Source organism: Pseudorca crassidens, chromosome 2 (genome assembly GCF_039906515.1).
Source record: "Pseudorca crassidens isolate mPseCra1 chromosome 2, mPseCra1.hap1, whole genome shotgun sequence".
NCBI classification, from domain to species: domain Eukaryota; kingdom Metazoa; phylum Chordata; class Mammalia; order Artiodactyla; family Delphinidae; genus Pseudorca; species Pseudorca crassidens.
The window spans coordinates 20,170,503-20,193,544 of NC_090297.1; the positions used below are offsets into that span (position 1 = coordinate 20,170,503).

General features: G+C 45.2%; 1 protein-coding gene across 2 annotated transcripts in view; it reads right to left on the bottom strand.

The window, feature by feature from the left end:
- PAFAH2 (platelet activating factor acetylhydrolase 2) overlaps positions 1 to 22,645 on the bottom strand; it is a 32,083-nt gene extending 9,438 nt beyond the window's left edge. The window contains exons 1-10 of one of the 2 annotated variants that reach the window (XM_067724867.1): positions 22,514 to 22,645; positions 16,879 to 17,020; positions 15,757 to 15,910; positions 14,883 to 14,979; positions 10,259 to 10,327; positions 9,736 to 9,877; positions 8,679 to 8,792; positions 4,681 to 4,772; positions 3,102 to 3,272; positions 443 to 597 (exon numbers count right to left, since the gene is read on the bottom strand). In XM_067724867.1, coding sequence (XP_067580968.1) covers positions 443 to 597; positions 3,102 to 3,272; positions 4,681 to 4,772; positions 8,679 to 8,792; positions 9,736 to 9,877; positions 10,259 to 10,327; positions 14,883 to 14,979; positions 15,757 to 15,910; positions 16,879 to 16,968 — 1,084 coding nt within the window. In that variant the 5' untranslated portion in view covers positions 16,969 to 17,020; positions 22,514 to 22,645. Of the gene's footprint in view, positions 1 to 442; positions 598 to 3,101; positions 3,273 to 4,680; positions 4,773 to 8,678; positions 8,793 to 9,735; positions 9,878 to 10,258; positions 10,328 to 14,882; positions 14,980 to 15,756; positions 15,911 to 16,878; positions 17,021 to 22,448 lie in introns of both variants that reach the window. The other variant, XM_067724859.1, reaches the window with a different exon arrangement.
- Positions 22,646 to 23,042: the final 397 nt, after the last annotated feature.

A 23,042-nucleotide genomic window follows, 5' to 3' on the forward strand; every position in this document is an offset into this window, starting at 1 on the left:
TACAGGTCTGGCCATTTGCTGGCCTGTACTTTATGACATTAGTCATCATCCTTCTATGCTTTTTCTTTTTTTAAATAGCACTTCCACAATTTAGCCCATCTTCTATCGTCATAACCTCCTCCATAACACAGATAAGGTGAGTGCTAATGAGTTAGAACAGAGGTAGTGGAGTAGAGAGAGGTGAATGTTCCATTTACAATGAGGAAACCAAGGCTCAGAAAAGTTAAATGACTAGGTCAAGGTCATTCAGGTGGTAGAGACAGAATCAGGATCTCCAAACTTTCAGCTAAGTGTTCTTTCTAGAATTCTATGTAACTCTCTCCTTCATTCACATTTTGCCATAAATCTCACTGATCCAAGACATGTCAGTATAGACCACTGTGCAGGGAAATCTAAGAGACCCCCCCACCAGCTGCCCCACGAGCCCCAGTTCTCTCCTTACCAAGGTGCTTCTGCAGGAAGGCCAACATGGCCTGCACCACAGTCTCCTGACATTTATAGGGGTCCAAGCTCCCATGGGTTTGAGTGGAGAAGAATTTAGCAATCCAGTTACCAGCCATAAAAGCAAAGTCAGTTTGACTCCAATGAACAGAACCACTAAAAGAAAAGAAAAACAAGTATCTGGTAGGGCTCTGGAGGCTAGGGCACATAAATATTTAAGCACCTACAATGTGCAAGGTGCTTTACATGCATTATCTCACTTAATTTTCACAACAATCTTGCAAGGGAAGTATTTTCCTCTTTGACAGACCAGAGGAGAGAAATGATCTGCCCAAGTTCACACAGCTAGTAAGGGATGGAGCTAGGATTTGAAAGGAGGTATACCTGGCTTCAAAGCTGCTTCAACTCCTAGACCATAAGGCCGGACTATGCAGGGAAAAGGCAGAGTCAGCTGGACAGCGGATGGGGCATTGAGGCGAGGTCTGCAGCACCTGCCATTCCCACGTTATTATAAACTATCACCCCATGGTTTTTACCCAGTGACTTCTGAACATTCACAAAACTTATCAGCTCCATCTTTAGCTCAGAACTGTACACAAAGTAAACAGGAAAAAGAAATAACTTGCCTTTAAGTAATCAGAAAAGTTAGGGAAAGTGCTTGTAAAAGAGTGTTTCTGGATCAGAATTTAAGTCCTTTGACATCAAATGCACTTAATTTGAAGGTGAAATTCTCACTAGGTTCATTTCTAGCTAAATTACTCATAACTAAATTTACTAGTCAATTCAATGAGGGAAGGAAGATTTAAATGTTAAACTCTATTTGATACCATGCAGAAAACTGACTTTAAAAGGGATTATCTAAGGTACATGAGAAAGTATAAAGAAAAATATAATGGATACTTGAGTATCCAGCACTCAGTTTAAGAAATAATATATCGTCATGAGTTAAATCCAGGGACTTCCCTGGTGGCGCAGTGGTTAAGAATCCACCTGCCAATGCGGGGGACATGGGTTCGATCCCCGGTCTGGGAAGATCCCACATGCCACGGAGCAACTAAGCCCATGAGCCACAACTACTGACCCTGCGCTACAGAGCCTGTGAGCCATAACTACTGAGCCCACGTGCCACAACTACTGAAGTCCACATGCCTAGAGCCTGTACTCCACAACAAGAGAAGCCACCGCAACGTGAAGCACGTGCACTGCAGCGAAGAATAGTCCCCACTCTCCACAACTAGAGAAAGCCTGTGTGCAGCAACAAAGACCCAATGCAGCCAAAAATAAATAAATAAAATAAATTTATTAAAATAAAAAAAACAGAGCTAAATCCGCAGTTTTTGTGTACCCCTTCCCAAATGCTCTCCCTCCCCTCCAGAGGTCACAGTTATCCTGGATCTGAATGGCTTAGGGAAACTGTCAAGCAGTCCTCTGCTGCCATGAAATCAAAATGAAAGGAGAGGGGCTGGGCCCAAGGAAGACAGCCTGGGCCAAGATGGGCAAGGGAAGAAGCCATGGCCTACTGAGCAGACCCCTAGCGGTCCGGGCTTTGGATCTGGCATTTCAACCACCTGAATGAGTCCATAGGGCCATGACATGTAGTTACTTGTCATTTCGCTGAAATAGGACCTGGGATCCTTGAATCATGTGGGCTATTTGGCTCAAGTACAGGGCAGGACCAAGTCAGAGACTTGTCAGTGAGACTTTAGTCCTGCACCTGTAGCTCTAAGCCACTTCCTATGTAAAGTTCATTCTTTTTTTAAATAAATTTGTTTATTTTATTTTATTTATTTTATTTTTGGCTGTGTTGGGTCTTCGTTGCTGCATGTGGGCTTTTCTCTGGTTGTGGCGAACAGGGGCTACTCTTTGTTGCAGTGTGCAGGCTTCTCACTGCGGTGGCTTCTTTTGTTGTGGAGCACGGGCTCTAGGCGTGTGGGCTTCAGTAGTTGTGGCACATGGGCTCAGTAGTTGTGGCCCACAGGCTCTAGGTGCAGGCTCAGTAGGTGTGGTGCACGGGCTTAGTCGCTCCGCGGCATGTGGGATCTTCCTGGACCAGGGCTTGAACCCGTGTCCCCTGCATTGGCAGGTGGATTCTTAACCACTGCACCACCAGGGAAGCCCTAAAGTTCATTTCTTAAAGTCACTCAAAATCTTCTCTCTGTGAAAAATGCCTCCTAAAATCAAACCATCTGACAGTGTTGATGATGGAAGTGAAGAGAATATGGTTTCTCTCTGGCAGAGAATAGATGGTTCATGGAAGATACCTGAATTTAGGTATTCATGAAGGTCTCTAAAAATCCATCTTGTGAGTGTCAAAGGTCTACTATATCCATACTCTTCAAAAGACTCAGTAAAATTCCCAAATGAGATTAGAGATTCCTGGAGTCCACCCAGACCCACACCTCTTCCTCTCTAACACATAATCCCATAACACCCTGTCATAAAGTCATATAAGCTAGTGAATAAATCACTGCAGGTAGAGCTAAGTGTTAAAGAAGGACAGATATGAAATTCCAAAGGAATTAAGATTTTGAAATTCAGGAGGTATTTATGTATTCTATCAATGGGTAGAACTTCTGGATAATTTAGAGGCAATTACGGGAGCCACAGCTGAGCAGAAAATGGAGAGGCCACTGGGGATCATGATCTTGGAGTTTACTCACAGGACAGTTATGATCCTGGATTGATCATGCTGGGCACAAATCTTCTTCATCAGGTTGACACTCTCCATTGTCTGGAATTTCTCAGCATTGATGAAAAATATAGGGCCTCGGGCCGTGGGGTAAAAGTCATGTTCCAGAGGAAACATCCAAGCATCCAGAGCCACAGCACACCTGCAACAGGACCAGACACGTGGAACTGCCACGTAGAAACTCAAGCAAGAACAATTAGGGTAGTTCTCCCTTCGGTGGGGTAAAAAGCTCAGAAAGCCAGGAAGGGGAACCAGGGCCCATGCCCTTCAGTTAGGATCTTGGATAGAGATCACTTTTACCTGTCACCAAAAATCCTTCTAGATTTTTAAACTCTCTGAAAACAAGGATCAGACCTCCTCCTTCTCTTGGATCTACTCTCAGGCAGCTGACCTGAGTCACACAGAATGGCACTTCATTCATTTACTCATTCATTCATTCACCTCATCAAGTACCTACTATGCGCTTAGCCTTGTGCTGTGGATCTAGAGATAAATGACACAGTTGTTGCTCTCCTGGAGCTCCCAGAATAGCAGTGGAGATAGAACCACACAAGGTAGCAAAATACAGTTTAGTGTCCTGATTGCACAAGCTGCTAAGTAAGCCCAGAGCATACATGGCAGGAACGTCAGGGAAAGCCTCCTTGTTGCCACAACTCAAAGTCATGGCCAGTTTGTCCAGCAGAAATCTCTGTCACCAAGGGCAAAACTAAGGCCCTAAGATTAGCATCCTACTATCCCCCACCCCCAATGCTCCTCCAGTCTCCTCCATCTCAATAAAGGACAATCATCTTCCACTCAAATGACGGGCACACAGATGAAAAACCTTGATTCCTCTCTTTCCTTCACCTAAGTCCTGAAAATTCTAAAACCCATCCTGACTCCCTTCACTTCTCTCCATCCCACTACCTCCATCCTAAAGCAAATCCCTCATCTCTCACCTTGACTCTGAAATAGCCTCCTTCTACTTAGCCTCCTTGTTTCCAGTCTTATCCTGCTACAACCCACTCTTTTTAAATGTAAATAAGATTTTTCTATACTTAAAATCTTTCAGTGGTTTCCTGTCATACTCAGAATAAAATCTAACTTCCTTACTCTGGCCAGAAGGCCCCATGAGCGGGCCCCTGTTTATCTCCCTGATTACACCTTGAATCGCTTCCCCCTCACTCACTATGGTCCTCCCACACTGAAACAGCAAGCTTCTTTCCACTCAGGGCCTTTAGCTGTTCCCTCTGCCTAGAATGATCCTCTCCTAGACCTTTATGTGGTTGGCTTCGTTGCCTCTGAGTCTAGCTTACATCACGTTCTCCAGGAAGCGTCCACATACCCCAGCTTATTAGCCTATTTTACTTTCTTTGTTGCACTTGGGTGCCAGGGATTTGATTACTTGTTTGCTAGTCTCCTCCCACAGCAACATAATTCCATGAAATCAGAGACCTTGCTTTCTTCTTCACCACTGAATCCCCACCTCCCAAAACAGTACCTAGCACAAAATACATGCTGAATGAATGTATGGTGTGTGGAGCTAACAGCAGCATCACTGGGAAACTCACCGAAATCGGGTCTCCTTGGCCAAAGCCAGAATAGCTGTGGCCCCTCCAAATGAATGTCCCATTACAGCCACGCGGCTCACGTCAATGCTGCCCTGAGAAAGGTCAGAAACACAGGGGTGCATTTTTAGGAACTCTTCAAGGGCAAGAGGAAGAAACAGTGAGACAATGATGCAGAAACACAATACAGTGGGCGAGACCTCCAAAACCACGGTATTAAGCGTCTCTTGCCCACTGGAGAGCAACGGGTCAGGCCATCCCTGGACTGAACAGCCTTCTGTAGGCACGAATTCTGAAAACCACATTTCTCATCTTTATTTTAATAATCTTGCCACCTATAATATCTGGACGAGGTAGATATTCAAATATCTATGAATAAACAGAAATTATATGACCTATCAGTATAAGAGCACGTTAAGAATAAGAACTCTCAGGAATTCCCTGGAGGTTCAGTGATCAGGACTCAGCGCTTTCACTGTGGTGGCCAGGGCTTGATTCCTGGTCAGGAAACTAAAATCCCGCAAGCCGCATGGTGCGGCCAAAAAGAAAAAAGAATAAGAATTCACTTTATTTAGATCCTTGCCTTATAACCAATCCAACCAGAGGGATGGATGACACGTGCTCCAAGTCAAGTACAGAATGGGGGCGCTCCTACTGCCCCTCCACTTTGCTCTGAAGCAAGGACTGCTTGTACCAAAACCAATTCAGGTTCTACTTCCTCTGACATCTGTCCTGACTTTTATCTAGCAAAGTGAGCCTGCTCGCTCTAACGTGCTCTGCAAGCATCTATTTCTGGTTGTCCCCAGAAGCCTTCAGGACATGGTTATATAAAAAACCACTGCAGCTGCCTCCTAAGGGGCTCAAAAAATCTCTCCAGGATTTGCTGCCCAGCCTCTGCCCTGAACCCATGTTGTCCTTTGCTCTTCCCAACTTCTATCCCAAGTTTTTGTATCTAAATTCTCCCCTCTTTGCTCAGTACCTTTGGATTGGTCAAGGTTTCTTCAGCTTTTCTAATAAGTTAATATATCTACATAACTCTAAAATCAGGAGTATATAGAGAAGTCTCCTACCTACCCTATTCCCTGTCCACACAGGTGCCCACTCCGTACCCAGACAGGTAAGTTGCTTGCGTCTTTGCAGAGCTTACTTATGCCTACACAGGTAAACATGAATATATACTTTCCCCCCTTTTACACAAGTGATATTGTACCTTACTTTTTTTACATAATAATATTAGTACATAAAGAGCTTCCTTATTCTTTTTTACAGCTACATTTGATTTCACCATGGTACAGACAGCTAGTGATCACCAAAACTGTTCTTCTTCCTGGACACACAGCTAGACTCTATTTCCCAGCAGTTAGATGTGGCCTTGTGACTTGATGTGAGCGATAGTGGTCTTGTGATAGAATATGAAAGTGATTATCTCCATTTACAGGCATGGTCTATAAAAACTCTTCCATGCAAACCTCCATGCTCTTTCCCACTCCTGGCTTAACGTACATGGTGAAGTTGGGTTTCACAGGTGGAAGAGGGTGGAGCGATTAGAAGAAGGGAGCCTGGATCATGTGGGAGAGAAATAAATTTCTCTTTGTTAAGCCACTGAGATTTGGGGCTTACGTGTTATAGCAATTAGTATTATCCAAAATAATACATCCATTGTTCCATAATCTATTAAACCAGCTGTGGTCACTTATGGGTGAACATTTAGGATACTATCAATCTTTCGTTATTACAAACAACACTGGGATGAATAACCTTGTACATACATCATGTTACATGTGTGCAGGGATGTGTAAAATAAATTCCCAGAATTGGACATTGCCAGGTCAAACACTAAGTGCATTCGTGCTGTTGAGAGCTATTGCCAAACTGCCCTGCATGGGGCAATCTGCACTCACACTGGCAACGGAGCAGAGGCTACTTCCCCACAGCTTTGCCGACAGGATGAGTAATCAATTTTTGGATCTTGCTCAATCTGATAGATGAAAATTCACTTAGCTGTTTTCATTCTGTGTTTCTCCAAAAGGCTGCCTCTTAACTAATCCAACTACACATAGCCCGCCATCCCCTGATGTCTGTCTCAGGCCCACAGGCCCACAGGCCTGAACTGTGGTGCCTGGCCCTGTTTATCTGGTGGGGACTGATGACATACACCATATAGCGGGCAAAGCTCTCTAGATTTCAGGGCCTGCCTTACCTCTTGGCCATTCAGGCTGATGCTTCTTCCTGGAAGACTCTTTCAGAGCCTTTAAAAGATATTTCCTAAAGAGGCTTTGGGGCACACTGCATAGGCAAAAAGCCCCAAATTAAAGTTTCACTCTACCACTTGCTTAGCTGTGTAACCTTGGGCAGATACTTGCCCTCTTAGATCCTTGGTTTCTTTCTATGTAAAGAGATAACAATGCATATGTTTGTGAAAAGAGCTCTTATCATAGGAAGTCCTCATAAAGGAGTAATTATTATATATTTATATATATATGTATATACCATTCTCACTCATACAATGGAATATTACATGGCTATTAAAAATCATGCCATAGGGGCTTCCCTGGTGGCACAGTGGTTGAGAATCTGCCTGCCAGTGCAGGGGACACGGGTTCGAGCCCTGGTCTGGGAGGATCCCACATGCCGCAGAGCAACTAGGCCCATGAGCCACAACTACTAAGCCTGCGCGTCTGGAGCCTGTGCTCCACAACAAGAGAGGCCGCGATAGTGAGAGGCCCGCACACCACGATGAAGAGTGGCTCCCGCTTGCCACAACTAGAGAAAGCCCTCGCACAGAAACGAAGACCCAACACAGCAAAAATTAATTAATTAATTAATAAACTCCTAAAAAAAAAAATCATGCCATAGAAAAATATTAACTGGAATAAGAAGACATGTGACATTCATACTGTTTTGCTAAATGAAGAATAGGGCCACAAAACAGCTTGTATTAAATAGTAACATTATTGTTTTTTTGGTTTTTTTGCAGTACGCGGGCCTCTCACTGTTGTGGCCTCTCCCGTTGCAGAGCACAGGCTCCAGACGCACAGGCTCAGCGGCCATGGCTCACGGGCCCAGCCGCTCCGCGGCATGTGGGATCTTCCCAGACCGGGGCACGAACCCATGTCCCCTGCATCGACAGGCGGACTCTCAACCACTGCGCCACCAGGGAAGCCCAACATTATTGTTTTTTAAAAAATGCATCTTAAAAGAACTGGAAGGACAAACATCAAAATATCCAAAAATTCCGTTTCTTTTTCCTTCATGCTTTTGTGTGATTTCTTGGTCCTCTAAATAAAGCCTGAGCTACTTTTGAAATTACAGAGGAAAGGACTGGATAGGGGAGGAAAATGTGCCTTCATAGGCACCAAATTCCATGTGGGGGACAGTTTCTCTCCTTCTGGGGGATTCTTGGGATTCCTTTAAAGGCAGGATTGAGCCTGCAGTAGACAACACACGTTGTATGCGGCTCCACAGCTCTTCCTTTGCGGAACAAACCATCACTCCCTCACCCATGTGGCCCCATGGGGCCGTCAGTCCTGGTGCTCAAGTTCCCCTGACCCGGAAGTGGGTGTATAACGTAGGCAGGCTAACCAGAATACCCTATCCCTCTGGCACAGTGACTGGTCCAGAAGGGGCATGTGACCCAAGCAGGCCATGGCCTTTCCAGATTGCTGAAAGCTACCAGTTTCTTTTCCTTTTAGGTCTGGAGCTGAGTTGAGATGCAGGCTTGGAATATGCCAGCAACCACCTTTCTTGCCTAATGGAGAGAGTCTGGTGAGAATGAAGCCCATATACACAGAGTGGAGTTGAGCCAGGAGAAGGGAGAGAGTGCCAGAACTTTGATGACAATGTTTGAGACCCTGGATCTAGCCATACTGGCCTGAAGCCAATCTGCTTTTGGTCTTCCTACTTAGTTGGGCCAATAAATTCTCTTTTGGTTTAAGCTGGTGAGTTAGGCTTCTGTTATTTGCAAGCAAGAAAGTCTTGATGAATAAAATGTGCTGCCATACCTTCAAGGTCATCAGATCCAACCCGCCAGGCACGGTGTTGAGGACAGTCTGCCCAGCAGCGGCCTCTTGCAGGACAGTTAACACCCTCAGGCACTCGCTTACCCTCTGGTGCACCTGCAATAGACAGTGCCAGTGGGAGCTGGAATACTGCACAACCATCCAGCGGGGATCTCGCTCCCCTACAGAGCCGAGGAAGAATGCAGAGATGACGTGCCCACGCACATCTCATCCAGCACTGTGGTCCCCACACCCTGAGAAAGGCTTAGCTCCCTCACAGCCACACATGTAAGCACCACCTAAGAGCACAACGAAGTCAGCCCTGCTGTTCAGACTCTACCTACCTACCCGTGGTACACAGGGCTATAATATGGGTATACAGTGTGCCAGATGAAAGCACTCTGACAACAAAAGGACACAAAAGCGTTCCTATCATCAACCCAGTACTGGATTCCACTTGCCCACTTATAGCACATGTCTATTGTTTTTGTCTGCCTAGCACTCACCTGCCCTTACTTCTCCTGTTAACCCTGACTTTTGAGGATTGCCCCTCTCCCCAAAAATTTAGCAATGTATTTCGGATGGGAACTTTGTATTTTGGTACTTCTCCCCAGCCTCGGAGTCTCTATCCAGGATTTTTCATCTTGCACCTTGGGGTAGAAGCTGGGGACACCCCCAAAACAGCCCTATTCCCTCAGATGGTGAGGGCAAACATGTGCAACCTCTTAAGGTAAGCCAGTTAGCAGATGAGACCAACCAGCAGAGGGACAGAGATAAGAGTGAAAAACAAGTCCCAATGGCATTTGGGACTAGCAGTCTTGCCCTTCCCTTGTCTGCTTATATAAGCCAACCAATTCTCTTTTTTGCCTAACAAGCTTAAGTTGGGTTTCTGTCACTTGCAATTGTAAGAGTCTTGATTAATACCTCATTTCTCTGATGTGACAAGCTCAGAACCACTATGACCAAGATTTCAAGAGAGGTTAGTTCAAAGTCTTCTTAGTGAGTGTTTTATAGGGAGGACAGGCTTAGTTACTCTCCCTCCCCACTGGCATAAGCCTACCTGGCAATTCCGAACATGGAATTCCTTCTCCCCTTCCTCAGTTTGACGGTGGGGGATCCATTCCTCCTCCAGTGACTCGCTGTTGGGCTGGTTCGCCTCTGGGGGCTGCTTGCAGAAACAGGTTGCTGCAGCTGACCCATCCCTGCAATACATGTGCCACCAGAGAGAAACCAGAAGACACTTGGACTTATTTCTCCCCTTTACCAAATCCTCCTTTTCAGCCAAGACATTCTAGTTTATCCTTTAGCTAATAGGGAAAAAGATCGGGGGCACACATAGGAGTAGAAAAAAATGTGGACTTTGGAGACTGACCTGGGTTTGAACCCCAAATCAGCTATGTCACTTTCAGCAAGTTATTCAACATCTTTGAACCTTGGTTTCCTCACCTTTAAAATGAATATAACCCCTACCTTGCATAGTGTTGTGAGGACTAGAAATAATATATCTATAGGGAACTAGCCTGTACCCTAGCCCACTGCAGGCACCCAACCCATGATGGTTCACTGTGACTGTCATCCCTCACCTGTGCTCTGGTACAGCAACCACAAAGCCATGGGAGGCCAGCTCCATGCAGAAGGCTGAATACAGTGTCCTAAAGATCCAGGAAGGAACCGAGAGAAGTGATCAAAAGAATGGCCTACCCTTAGCCCCTAGTCCAACCATGCTCTGCTAGTAGCCATCTCAAAAAATGGAATGGAGGAAGTTTCATTTGCAGCAGCCCTGGCCCAGAAGCTTTTTCCAGCCAGCATACCCCTGCTCTCACCAAGGCTCCAGTGTCCTCCTCCAGGGAGCATGTGCAAGTCAATCCACCGTGTTTTTCAACCCCATACACTGACGCATCTCCTCCACCCCCAAGCCCAATAGTTTGGCTACTTCAAACAATTGCATTCTTATTGTCTATATATTGTATGTCTCCCAACTTAGTTGGTAAGCTCCTTGAGGACAGGGACTCTGGCTATTTCTTTAATATGCAAATATGCATCTGAGATTTAACATGTGGGTTTTTTTGGTCTGTCCTCCAACTTTCCAGAAAAAATATGGCAGATACTGCTAATTGCCTACTCCAAACACCTATTTTTCCCTTCCTCCTTAATAATAGAATCTAATTTTCAGCTGAAGACATTGTCATGCAAAAAAATATGACATTTCCCAGCCTCTCTGCAGCCAGGTTTGTCTGTGTGATTAAGTTCTAGCCCAGCAATAGAAATATAATGCTATCCTCCCAAGTAATTTAAAACTTTCTAGTAGATATATTTTAAAAAGTAAAAAGAAAGAGGTAGATTTTAATAATATATATTATTTAACCCAATATAGCCAAAACATCATCATTTGAACATATAATCAAAATTTTTAAATTAATGAAATATTTTATTACATTCTCTTTTTTTTTTTCATATGAAGTCTTTGCAATCCAATGTGTGTTTTATACTTATAGCACATCTCAGTTTGGACCAGCCATATTTCAAATGTTCAATATGCACATGTGGTTAGAAGCTACCAATAACGGACAGAGCAGCTCTAGTCAATGGGATGTAAGCAGTTGTGTTATATAGAACTTTCAGAAGAGTTCTCCCTTCCTATTGAATAGACTGCGGATGTAATGGTTAGACCTAAAGCAGCCTGGGTCATGAGATACCCTTAGAAATAGAAGCTACACGTCTAGTTTTCTGACAGCTTTGTAGAACTATCATATCAGCTCTGTCTACCTCTAGCTTTCTTTTTATCTGAATAAATTTTATGTTATTTAGGTCACTATTGCTTGGGGTTTTTCTGTGAAATACAACTTACTCAGATCCTAACTGATGCGGAAAGTCAGTGTCTTAAGTTTCTTTTCACCTTCTCACTTCTCTCAGGGAGGCAAAGAACTGGACTTGAGAGCCAGAGATTTCTGATCCCTTCCCAGTTTAAACTGTAACTTTGGACAAGTCTGCCTTTCAGAGCCTATTTGCTCATCTGTAATATGCATCCCCCTCCCCACGTACCTCACAGGACTGTGTGGGAACCAAAGGAGACAGAGGCACATTAAAAATGGCGAGGTAATGTTTAAATATATATACTCCTCCCTGGGATGGGAAGCCAGAGGTCTGTGACTCGTGGGAAGGATTTCAGATCCTGAATTAACCACAGATGCAACAAGAGGAAACCATGTCCCTTTACCTCCCTGCCCCTTTTCTTGGAATTTCCCTATGGTTAATGAAGAGTATTTATAACTGATTCACCCCAGTTTATTGAGATCTGAGGCCTCAATACAGACTCTTCGTCCAAAAAGACCACTCTAAAGTCATGTGTTCACCTGCTCTCTCTATAAAATACCTGTCAGCTTAGGAAATAATATTTCTTAGCTTCTTTTCCCCACTAGACTACAATCTGAAAGCAGGGTCTCTATTTTGTTCACTCCTGCATACCCAACCCCAGCATAGCACATAGCAGGTACTAAATTTACTGAATAAGAAAACTTCTTGGACTTCCCTGGTGGTGCAGTCGTTAAGAGTCTGCCTGCCAAGGCAGGAGTCATGGGTTCAAGCCCTGGTCTGGGAAGATCCCACATGCCGCGGAGCAACTAAGTCCGTGTGCCACAACTACTGAGCCTGCGCTCTAGAGCCTGCAAGCCACAACTACTGAAGCCCATGCACCTAGAGCCCGTGCTCCGCAACAAGAGAAGCCACCGCAATGAGAAGCCCGCTCGCCGCAATTAGAAAAAGCCCACGTGCAGCCATGAAGACCCAACGCAGCCAAAAATAAAAATTAATTAATTAAAAAAAAGAAAACCATCTTGCTGCCTTTCTAGCCTCATCTCCACACCTGCTCTCCACTTCCTGCCATGTGCTACAGTTATGTGAATCCATAGTCAGTCTCCTCTAGTGGATGCAAATTCCTTGATTTGTTTATCTCTATATGTCTCACCTTCTTTTCATGCCAAGGAGCTGGCACAGAGCAGGTGCTCAACAGATACCTGCTGAATGTACGGAACCTAGCAAAACATAAATATTCATAGGGAAACTACTATTTTCCAGGTAATGCCCTAGGCACTGGGAAAGATAGAAGACAGACATGGTCTCTGCCTTTGTGGAGCTTACAATCTAGTTAAAAAGACAGACATTAAAGAATAATCACATAAGTAATTAATTCATTACAAGTATGTTAAGTATTGAGAGGTACTTATGAAAGCACACCACAGGAAAACTTAACCTAATATAATATAGGGGTCAGGATAGGTGTCCCTAAGAAAGTGACACCCAAACTAAGACCCTGAAGGTAATTTGGAATTAGCCAGGCAAAAGATGAAAAGGAGGAAGAGGAAGAGAGGAGAACAGCAAGTATTCCAGGCAAAGGGAACAGCCACAAAGCACAGCACAAATGAAATCCCTGAGGCAGAAAGTAACATAGTGCCTTTAGGGCTGTTTGTCTGGAGAGCTGGAGTAGGGCAAGTAGCAAGCAACAAGGCTGGAAGCTTTGTCCTGGACCTGCATTCAGGTAAGCCAATGACAACAGCTGAATTAAGTTCAAAGGGCCATTAAAAAGATCTAGATAGGGTCTTCCCTGGTGACGCAGTGGTTGAGAGTCCGCCTTCCGATGCAGGGGACACTGGTTCATGCCCCGGTCCAGGAAGATCCCACATGCCACAGAGCGGCTGGGCCCGTGAGCCATGGCTGCTGAGCCTGCACATCCGGAGCCTGTGCTCCACAACGGGAGAGGCCACAACAGTGAGAGGTCCGCGTATCGCAAAACAAACAAACAAACAAATCTAGACAGCGGACTTCCCTGGTGGCAGAAGTGGTTAAGAATCTGCCTGCCAATGCAGGGGACACGGGTTCAAGCCCTGGTCCGGGAAGATCCCACATGCTGCGGAGCAACTAAGCCCGTGCGCCACAAGTACAGAGCCTGTGCTCTAGAGCCTGCGAGCCACAACTATTGAGCCCGCGTGCCACAACTACTGAAGCCCGTGTGCCTAGAGCCCGTGCTGTGCAACAAGAGAAGCCACTGCAACGAGAAGCCCATGCACCACAACGAAGAGTAGCCCCCGCTCACCACAACTAGAGAAAGCCCACGCGCAGCAACGAAGACCCAATGCAGCCAAAAATAAATAAATTTATTTTTTTTAAAAAAAAGATCTAGATAGGGAAGTGACATTCATTCGTTCATTCATTCATTCAACAAATATTTATCGTGCATCTACAATATGCCAGGCACTGTTCTAGGTGCTGGAATGACAAGATCATATCTGGTTTTAAAATAGATCTGCCTGGCTACAGTGTGGACAATGGTTTGGGTGGCGGTGGGAGGTGTGAAAAGGCAAAAATAGATGCCTTTGTGTAACACTCTGGGACATAAACTAGACTCATACGTTGATGAATGAACATACAGAGAGAATATTCACAAGCTTAAATAAGAACGCATGTACCACAGTTATTAAGCTATGTATATAACACACCAAGGTGCAAAAATCAGAATTCATGGGGAGAATTCTGAATGGATATTGACTTGTAAAACTTGGATCAGTGTTTCCCGAAATCTGGCGAAAGAGATCTTACAGTTCATCACCCCACAATCCTCCACGTAGAGAGACAGAGAGGAAAACTGGCAGGCGTGTGCACCTATTAGGTGCCTGTCTGAGTCCTCATAACCCACACTGTGGGAGCAGCATTCCATTTGACAGATGAGGAAATGTAGGCTCAGAGAGTTCTACCACAGCCCCGAGCTCACAGAGTGCAGTGGTATGGCTGAGATTTACAGCTGAGGCTGCAAGCTCCACGGGAGCGGGAACGCGTCTGTCTTCCTCGTCACTATGCCAGTGCCCCAGGCTGAGGTGCCCTCAGTGTAGGTTGAATAAATGACTCTCTGACCATAAAGCTCAAGCCCCTTCTAGTACTTCTAGGCTGTTATAGAGGAAGAAAGCTAAAAGCAAGTATTTATATAAATGCTGGAACATGAGAAGCCAAGGATATAAAAGGCTCCACCGGGAGAAAGGGGCCTGGGGGAAGGCCTTCTAGAGAAGGTGGACCCAGTGCCTTGGGACGAAGCACATGGTAGATAAGAAAACTGACAAATGGAAATACGCGTTTCCCTGCCCTTTGAGAATAAGCTGAGACTCAGCAGCTGCAACCAAGCAAGGAATATGACAAGGTCTAGGGCAGAGCAGCTCTTACCTGAAGGCTCCCAGGCCATGGGAGAAGATGATCAAGGGGTATCCAGAGTCCTTTGTCTTAAAGGGGCCATTCCAGCTAACAGGCAGGCGACAAGATCCTAGCAGAGACAAGGGCTATAGAATCTCCGGCTGAATGCAAAGGGCAGCCTGGGCACAGGTGTGATGAGGACATGTGGCCCTCCTCTCAGGAGAACTACCTTTTGCCCGAGCAGCCCAGGACAATCAATCACCTATTCTTTCCCCTTTTCTCCCCTAGCGAGCATAAACACAACAGAAAATGGGCAGATAAATCCAAAGGGGAGGTACTGAACAACTTACAGACTAAGTCCCTGAGATGCCAAGGCAGTGGGTAGAGTTCCTAACAGTGGGGCCTTTGGGGAAAGGGGATGATTCAATGTCATCTGACCCAGAAGAGGGAGGAGCTAGAGAGGCAACTGCAGGAGACAGTATGCTCCTTGGCAGTTAAGAATGTTTCTTTGATCTACACTATAGCTGGCACAGAGTGAAATTAATACGTGCTGGATAAATGAGTAATAGCCACCATCCATGGAACACATTCTATATCCCAAGCACTGCACTAGAGTACATGTTTTACATACGTCCTACACTATAACCCCGCAAAAGCATCAGATATTCAGACACAATTTAAGTAACTTGCCCAAGCCCCACAGTAAATGATAAAGTCTGGATTCGAATCCAAGAGAGTCTAATTCTATAACCAAAGCTCTTATGTACATAATTCTCTCCACCTCTCCATACCACACTGGCTAATGGATGCCCCATTACAAAAGGGCTGGGCAAAGCAAACTGTAATATACTGTGTCTGCCTTGGGATCTCCTAGGAACATAATCAAGCAGCTGGGAGAGAATCTTACCCACAACCATGTTGAACAGCAAACCTCCCCAGCGCTTATTAAACTTCAGGTAATCAGCCAGGCCAGTGCAGTACTCATAGCGGGGAATCCACAGGGGCTGCTCTGTGGTCTCTTCTGCCTCTTGGCAGGGGTAGAAGAGTCGAAAGAAGCTCCCCTGTAAGGAAGGAAAGAGAGCAGCAGCTCAGAGCAAGAAGCCCACGCATGGCTAGATGTCCCAACAGACACATTCAGCAGGTGTTTGGGGCACCGGCAAAGCACCAAAACAGGGAAACTTTACCTTCAATTCATATACCTGAATTTTGTATTCAGAAAATCCAGAAAGAAGCGATTTTATGTTTAGCATACATGTAAGGCTTATGTCATTTCAAACAGCCAACTGTATTTTGAATTACGTCTGAGGGGTACTACAATATTCCCAATGCTTGAGATATCAAAAGATTTAAATCTGGCCCTGAGCCCAGGCCTGGAGGAGTCCCAGGAGCGAGGGATTAGCCCTCATGCTGAATGGGGTGGCATTGGTGTGTCACCCTGGACAATCCTCCAGGCTGAGCCCTGGGAAGCAACAGCAGCACACTCATTTTACATGGGAGTAGGTGAGAGGTTACCAGGAAGTATGTGCCTCTCACAAGGGAGGGGGGAGTTCAAGGGCCAGCAGAGAATAACCTAGGAACCGATGGAGGGAAAGTCCCGAACCAAAGTACCAGAGGGAAATAGACGAAGGCAGGAGAGGAGAAAAAGGAGACTATCTTCCTACCCGGGTCAGGGAGTCAAAGGTCAATGGCACATGGTCCGCTGCTCTTCCTCTCATACACTCAGATTAAGATGAGATCCAAAACCTTTCCAGGATCAGACATCTGCTCTCAAGACATCTGAGAGCTACCTTTGAAGCTAGAGGCCCCATTTCCCCTGAGCCAGAAAAAGAACCCATAATCTCTTGTCTATTGAGATGCTTCTAATTGGAAAGAGGAAGAAAAAGGTCAGGGAAAAGAGACCTAGGGGCTCTACACGCAAATCCAGACCAGCTCTAACTCAGTTTCCCCCCACCTGGAATTGCAGCATCAGACTCACTATCGATAAGTCCCGTGCAGACAGAAGCAGCGGAGACGTGCTGGAGACACTTACCTGGAGACTCTGACCCTCCATCACATCCCCACAGCCTACGAGGTGGGATCCCGTGACAGGTGGAAAGCCCACGGACTGGTTGACCCCCATTTCACCACCAGTTGAACTGAACAACGACTTGGGCCGTGGCTGAACTTGATGGCTGGAGGGTGGAACACAGAACAGCCTCTTGCTGGTTTCCTCTCAGCTTCCTGTTGCTTATTCATGTCATCTGCCACCCCTATCCACCCCTCCTTCCCGCCGGTGACTCAGTCAATCTTCCACATCATCCACTTTGCTACACTGCCTTTACTAAGGTTTAGGGGCTGCTTTTTCTGTTGTTGGTGGTGGAGAGGTAAGGAGATGGTCATGAAAAGGAAAGAGAACCTCCATACGCTTCAAAACCCACTAACAAGTGTTTATCTGATTATGTGCCCAGCACAGCAGTTACTGCTGCATGGACTATAACACAGACCTTGTCCTCATGAAGCTAAGAATAACAATTACTACCATCAATTATTTACTCTGTGTCAGCACTGAACTAAGCTTTTTACATACATTGCATCATTTCATTCTCTCAATAACTGAGGGTTAGACCCTGTTTTACCCTGTTTTATGAGGAAACTAAGGCATGAAGAGGTTGAATAACTTCCCCAGGTCACACTGCTTCTAGGTGGCAAACTCGGGTCTGTCTAATCCAGACCTGAGCTCCTAACCCTCACTGATCCTGTTCATGGGGAGACTCAGTTACATATATACAAAATCACTGACCGAAACTATTAACTATAAAAGCACTTATGCTGGGCCTTGAAATATAAGGAAGATTTTAGAGGCAGGGGAGAAGGAAAGCATTTCTAGAAAGGACATAATGTAAGAGCAGAAAGGGATAGAGATACAGAACAGTATCATGTGGGCAGAAAATCAAACAGGAGCCTTCAACATGGCAGGTGTGCATGCTCTGACTAGAAAACATTCCTGTAACTTGGCTGCTTCTTAAATTGGGGTTAATGCCACTGCTCTCCGTCCCTCTTCAATCACATCATCACAGCAGCATCACGCTTACTCTGTGCCAGGAACTACACCAAGTGCTTTACATACATATATTATTTAATTAAATCCTTACAACAATCCTCTGGGATATGTATTGTTATTCCATCTTACAGATAAGGAAACTGATGCTTAATAAAGTTAGGTAATTTACCCACGAACATATAGCTAGCAAAGCCAGAATTTGATCACGGGCAGTGTGGCTGTGACAGTGGAGAATGTGATCAAACTTCTTGATATCCACTCTATCCTGCCCTCCTACACAGAAGCCTACACAGAAGTGATTTGGGTGGGGCTGATACCTCACTAACTTCTAGAGTTGGGCCAATCATCCCTTGGCATCCCCATCAGTATCCGGATGAAGAGTGGGCTCATGACATAAGTTGGTCCAACCAGAGTAAAGCCCAGGACTTTGGTTTGATGGTTAAGGGTGGAAAAGTTCTTTCTTGTTTTGAGCTAGAGTGATGTGCGGATATGAAGCCTTGAACTGTTGCAGCCACTCTGCTACCTTGTGGATGAAGCTACTTGTGGAGGATGGCAGAGCTGAGAGAATCATAAAGAAATACAGTCATATTTGTGAAGACTGTAAGAATCTCTGGATTAGATTGTACCTGAAACCTGACCCAGTCCTAGACCTTCTAGTTACAAGAGCCAATAAATCCCCTTTTTTATTTAAACCAACTGGGTTTAGATTCTATTGCTTGAACCAAAAGCACCTAAACAGATACACTGAGTCCTGAGCCACATTTTCAGTCATTACATTATTCTGCTTTCTTTAAGATGCTCTGGGATGGATCAGAAAGTTCAGGTCAAAGCATGCCTGGGCAAGAAGAGAACTTAGAGATCATTTCTCCTCACAGTCATCCTCTGCACCACCACCCCCTCAGCCCAGCATATAAATGAGCTTTACTGATGAAGAAATCAAGGTTAAGAGGTTAAGCGAGCTGCTCAAGGTCACCAGAACTATTATAACACATAGATCTCCTCACTGCCAACTTCCAATTGTCTGATCTAATGGAAAACCCCTGACAAGCAATAATACTAATGTCATTCTATTTAACTTTGGAAGATAATAAGTGATATTCTTTCTACTACAGACTTCTTCATTTTGTTTCTCTGAAGCAAATTTAAAAATAAACCTAATTCATTTTAAAAAGAAGCTAAGCCCCTGAGGCAGTCAGTGGACTATCCAGCCAAAAGGAAGCTGAACGTGTGCTGCTTAGTCTCAGACCCTGACCTTTTCCCCTTGAAGGCAAATGTACAGAGGACCCACGGCGGGTTGGCAGGGGGCACAAGACACGACACCCACGTGACAATGAAGCAGCGGCAAGTTCTCACTGCCATAAAAGTGGGTCAGACAAAATACTGTGGGAGTTCCAAGAAGAAAGAGAGCTCCTTTAGCTTGGAAGTGGAGGGCAGGGGAAGATGGGAAGATTGACTTTCGAGTAGAAGAATGTGTGAGCAAAGGCACAGAGGTGAGAAAGCACACTTGAGAAACCTCGAGAAGTTTGTGGTGGATGCAAGGTGAGAAAGGACGATGTGACCAGATTTGGAGGGTAGCAGTCCCTCAAGTGCTAGACTAAGGAGTTGGAATCTACTCTGGAAATGAGGTCGTGGACATGGGAGATATAAAGTCTGAAAGACCCAAGTTTGAGGCCCAGCTCCTTCGCTGCCTAGCATTCTTACCTTGGGCAAGTTACCTGATCACTCTAAGCCTGATTCCCCATCTGTACAATGGGAATGCTACCCATCCTCATAAGGTTGCTATGGAGATAAAATGAAATAATGCATTTAAAGCACCTAGTGTAGTACCTGGCTCTTAGGAAGTATCCAGGAAATATTTGTTGATTGTGTGAAAAGTAGAAACAATAGGATCTGGCAACTAAGTGGATCTGGGGAGTTATGGGAGAGGGAAGAGCCAAAGATGAGTCAGGTTTCAACACTGCGTGACCAGAATGATAGTAGCTTCTTACAGGAAGAGATGTTGGTCTTAATCAGAACAGAGAATACTACGTGAGATAGGAATCAGGATGAGAGCACTTGAGAACAACCAAACAGAAGGGAAGCACAACTCTCTGGCAGTCCTGGAAAGTTTCTGGGAAGGTCATCAACTAAATTAAACTTGGAAATAAATAAAAACTAAAGAAGCTAATTGGCCAGAGTGAGGCTAACATGAAAATGAATCTGCATTCCCTGGGCTCATACTGACTGATGCACAAGTAGAATGGGAAGATGGGAAAATCCAATCTGACTTGCAAATTTTGCCTAAGAAACATCCACACCGAGCATCCAGAGTTATTTCTAATAAATGCCATGGAATTCTCCAAGGAAATCAGCCCATGTGTCTCTACCTTCTTTGGCTCACCTTATCTAAACAATTTGCGGTGGTGCCTGCCTAAAGGCCTCTCTACCCATCCAAACCTGTCCCAACCATCAAAGCCCAGTGAAATCTCTGGTCCTCTGTGAAGCTTTCCCAGTCCTTCCAACCTTCCCTCCTCTCAACTCTGAGTACTGTCTGCCTCCCTCACCTGATAACCGATCACAGGCTGCCTCAGGACAGCTCTTGAATTAGTACGTATTCTAGCAGTTTTCAATCAGTAACTTGCCTCCAATAAGTGGTCCACGTAGAATCTAGATCAGAAGTTCCTGAAACTATTATCACAATCAACTGGAAAACTTTTCAAAAATATAGGTTTTAGGGTCCCCATTGCCAGAGGTCAATTAGCTTATAAAGCTTCCCAAGCTTTCTGATCCCCAAGGTTCAAGAACCTCTGGTGCAGATGGTACCCAGGATTTTTCTTTTATTCAGACGTGTGCATGCAGCAAGTATTTACTGAGTGTATATGGTATTCCAGCCCACCATTTTCATATTAATGAAATGATAATGACTGTGATACCACTTGGTTTAATCCCCATGGCCACCTAGAAGCATGTTCCTGCCAGTTACTAGGCTTAATGCAGTGCCCTCCATATAACTGGTCTCAACAGTCAGTTTATCCAATGAATGCTACTTAATTTTTTACACATGTATGCCTTATCTCTTCAGATATACTACAGAGGTAGACTGTGTTTTACATTTCTTTGGAGTCCAAACCATCTATCCTCATGCTTTCTCCACATAGTAGGGACCCCAAAAATGCTTGCTTTATTTGGCTTTGATTTAAACCCTCTCAATTCTTTAATCTCTGTCTTTTTGATCTAAAAATTAGGCTATATGGTATAGTGGGGGGAAAAAAGGCTTTGGTGACAGTCTGAACTCCACCTCCATCACTTAACTGGCTGTGTGACCTTGAGCAAGGGCCTTCAATTCTAAGCCTCTGATAACTTCTCCACATGGTAGAAATAATAAATCACTCATGAAGCTGCTGATGAGGATTGAATGAATGTATGTAAAGCACGTGACATATAGAAGGTACTATAACCATAACAAACTACATGACCTCTCTCAGCCTAAGTTCCCTATAAGTAAAATGAGGACATTTCATAAGTGAAAATTAATAAGAAAAGTGATATTGCCTAGGGCCTGGTACATTTTAAGTGCTCATAAAATGCTAGGAATTAATTAACAATGCTATGTCTCTCTTTCCTCATACCCAGGTAAGCTTTTTTTTTTTCCGGGATTTTTGTGGTTTTCTGGATTAAACCCTTTGACAAAATGGTTTCTTTCTTCCTGGCCTTTTCGAGTCTGAGACATCCCTCCCAAAACCAGCGTCTACTAAACAGGCCCAGAAGAGCCCAGAGGGAACGGATAGGGCTTACACTGCAGCTGTCCATCTCCTGCTGGGGCCCCGTTTCCAGTGTTCAGGGACCACCCTTCGGCCAGCTGTGTGGACTTTTCATCACTGGCTATTTCAGGACAGAGTCCAAGACAAGCACTTCTCTGGGGCTTCCTTCCAGACAAAGCTCTCTGGAGTCTTAGAGTTCATTAGTCTGTGGTCTCTGGGGAAGTGAGGAACTAACATCCTGCTCTCAGAGAATGGAGACACCAAGTGCTCAGGGGCAGGTTTGAGCAACAAGGGGACAGAGCTATAAAAGGAGCCAAGATAAGAGTTTTTCAGAGCATTAATAATTATAGTAAAAATAATCTCTCGCTTGTGGAGGCTTTACAGTTTATAAAACACTTTCACACGTATTAGCTTATTGGCTCCACAACACTGCCTCAAGCTAAGACGGAGAGAGCAACTGTCATCTCCATTTCGTATTATGGGTTGACTTCCAGTCCTGGGCACTTCCGTGGATTGTGAAAGAAGGAATGGCGACCCTTCTTTCACTAGTATGAAAACCAGGAAACTGAGGGTAAGAGTAAAGCACATAAAAAGTGTGGAGCACAAAGAAGGCCACGTTTCAGAGAGGTGATGCCGTGGGCTCGGGGTGGGGCTGTGGGCTCCGAACGAGAGAGCTCACCGTGGGATTCCAGGGGCGCCGGGAGTGAAAGAGCAAGAGGATAGTGGCGGATATTGGAGGTGTTTCAGTAGGAAACAGAAAAGATAAAGGACTAATGTGGATTAGCCTGGGATTAAGACGAGAAAGCCCCCCAAACCGACCTGGAATGTGAGCAAGTCTTTAGACCCCTCAGTCCAGAATAGAAGCTTTCTCCAATCAAACTTACCCAGTCAAGTGGACCTCTCAGAAGCAACCCAAAAGGTCAACTCGACGGAAACGAGAAACTGCCCAGGAGCCAGTGGCCCTTTGGTAGTTGTAGTTTCTAGAACTCGAAATTAGCGCTTAAAACCATTTCCCGCCTCTCTGTCCGGAACTATAACTTCCGAGGTGCACCGCGCAAGATTGCACATTACGACCCGCCCCCCAGGACTACGATTCCCAGAGGTCTACACGGCCCCTCGTCTTGGTGTGAAACCGCCCAAGGGCCGGAATGCGGTGTGATTCCTCCCCCTGGTGGTCGAGGAGCCGCCACCACGATTACAAAGCCCGAGCGGAGGGTTACTGCTTATAGTCCCGGTTAGTAACCCTCCGCCTCACCGTTCCTCAAATAATTCCTGGGCGTGCCTGGAGATAACCTGGGCTTTGCTTTATTCTCAGGGCCGTGAGGAGAAGGTCTGAGCTTGTTTGGTTTTTTTTTTTGTTTTGGGGTTTTTTGTTTTTTTTTTGCGGTACGCGGGCCTCTCACTGTTGTGGCC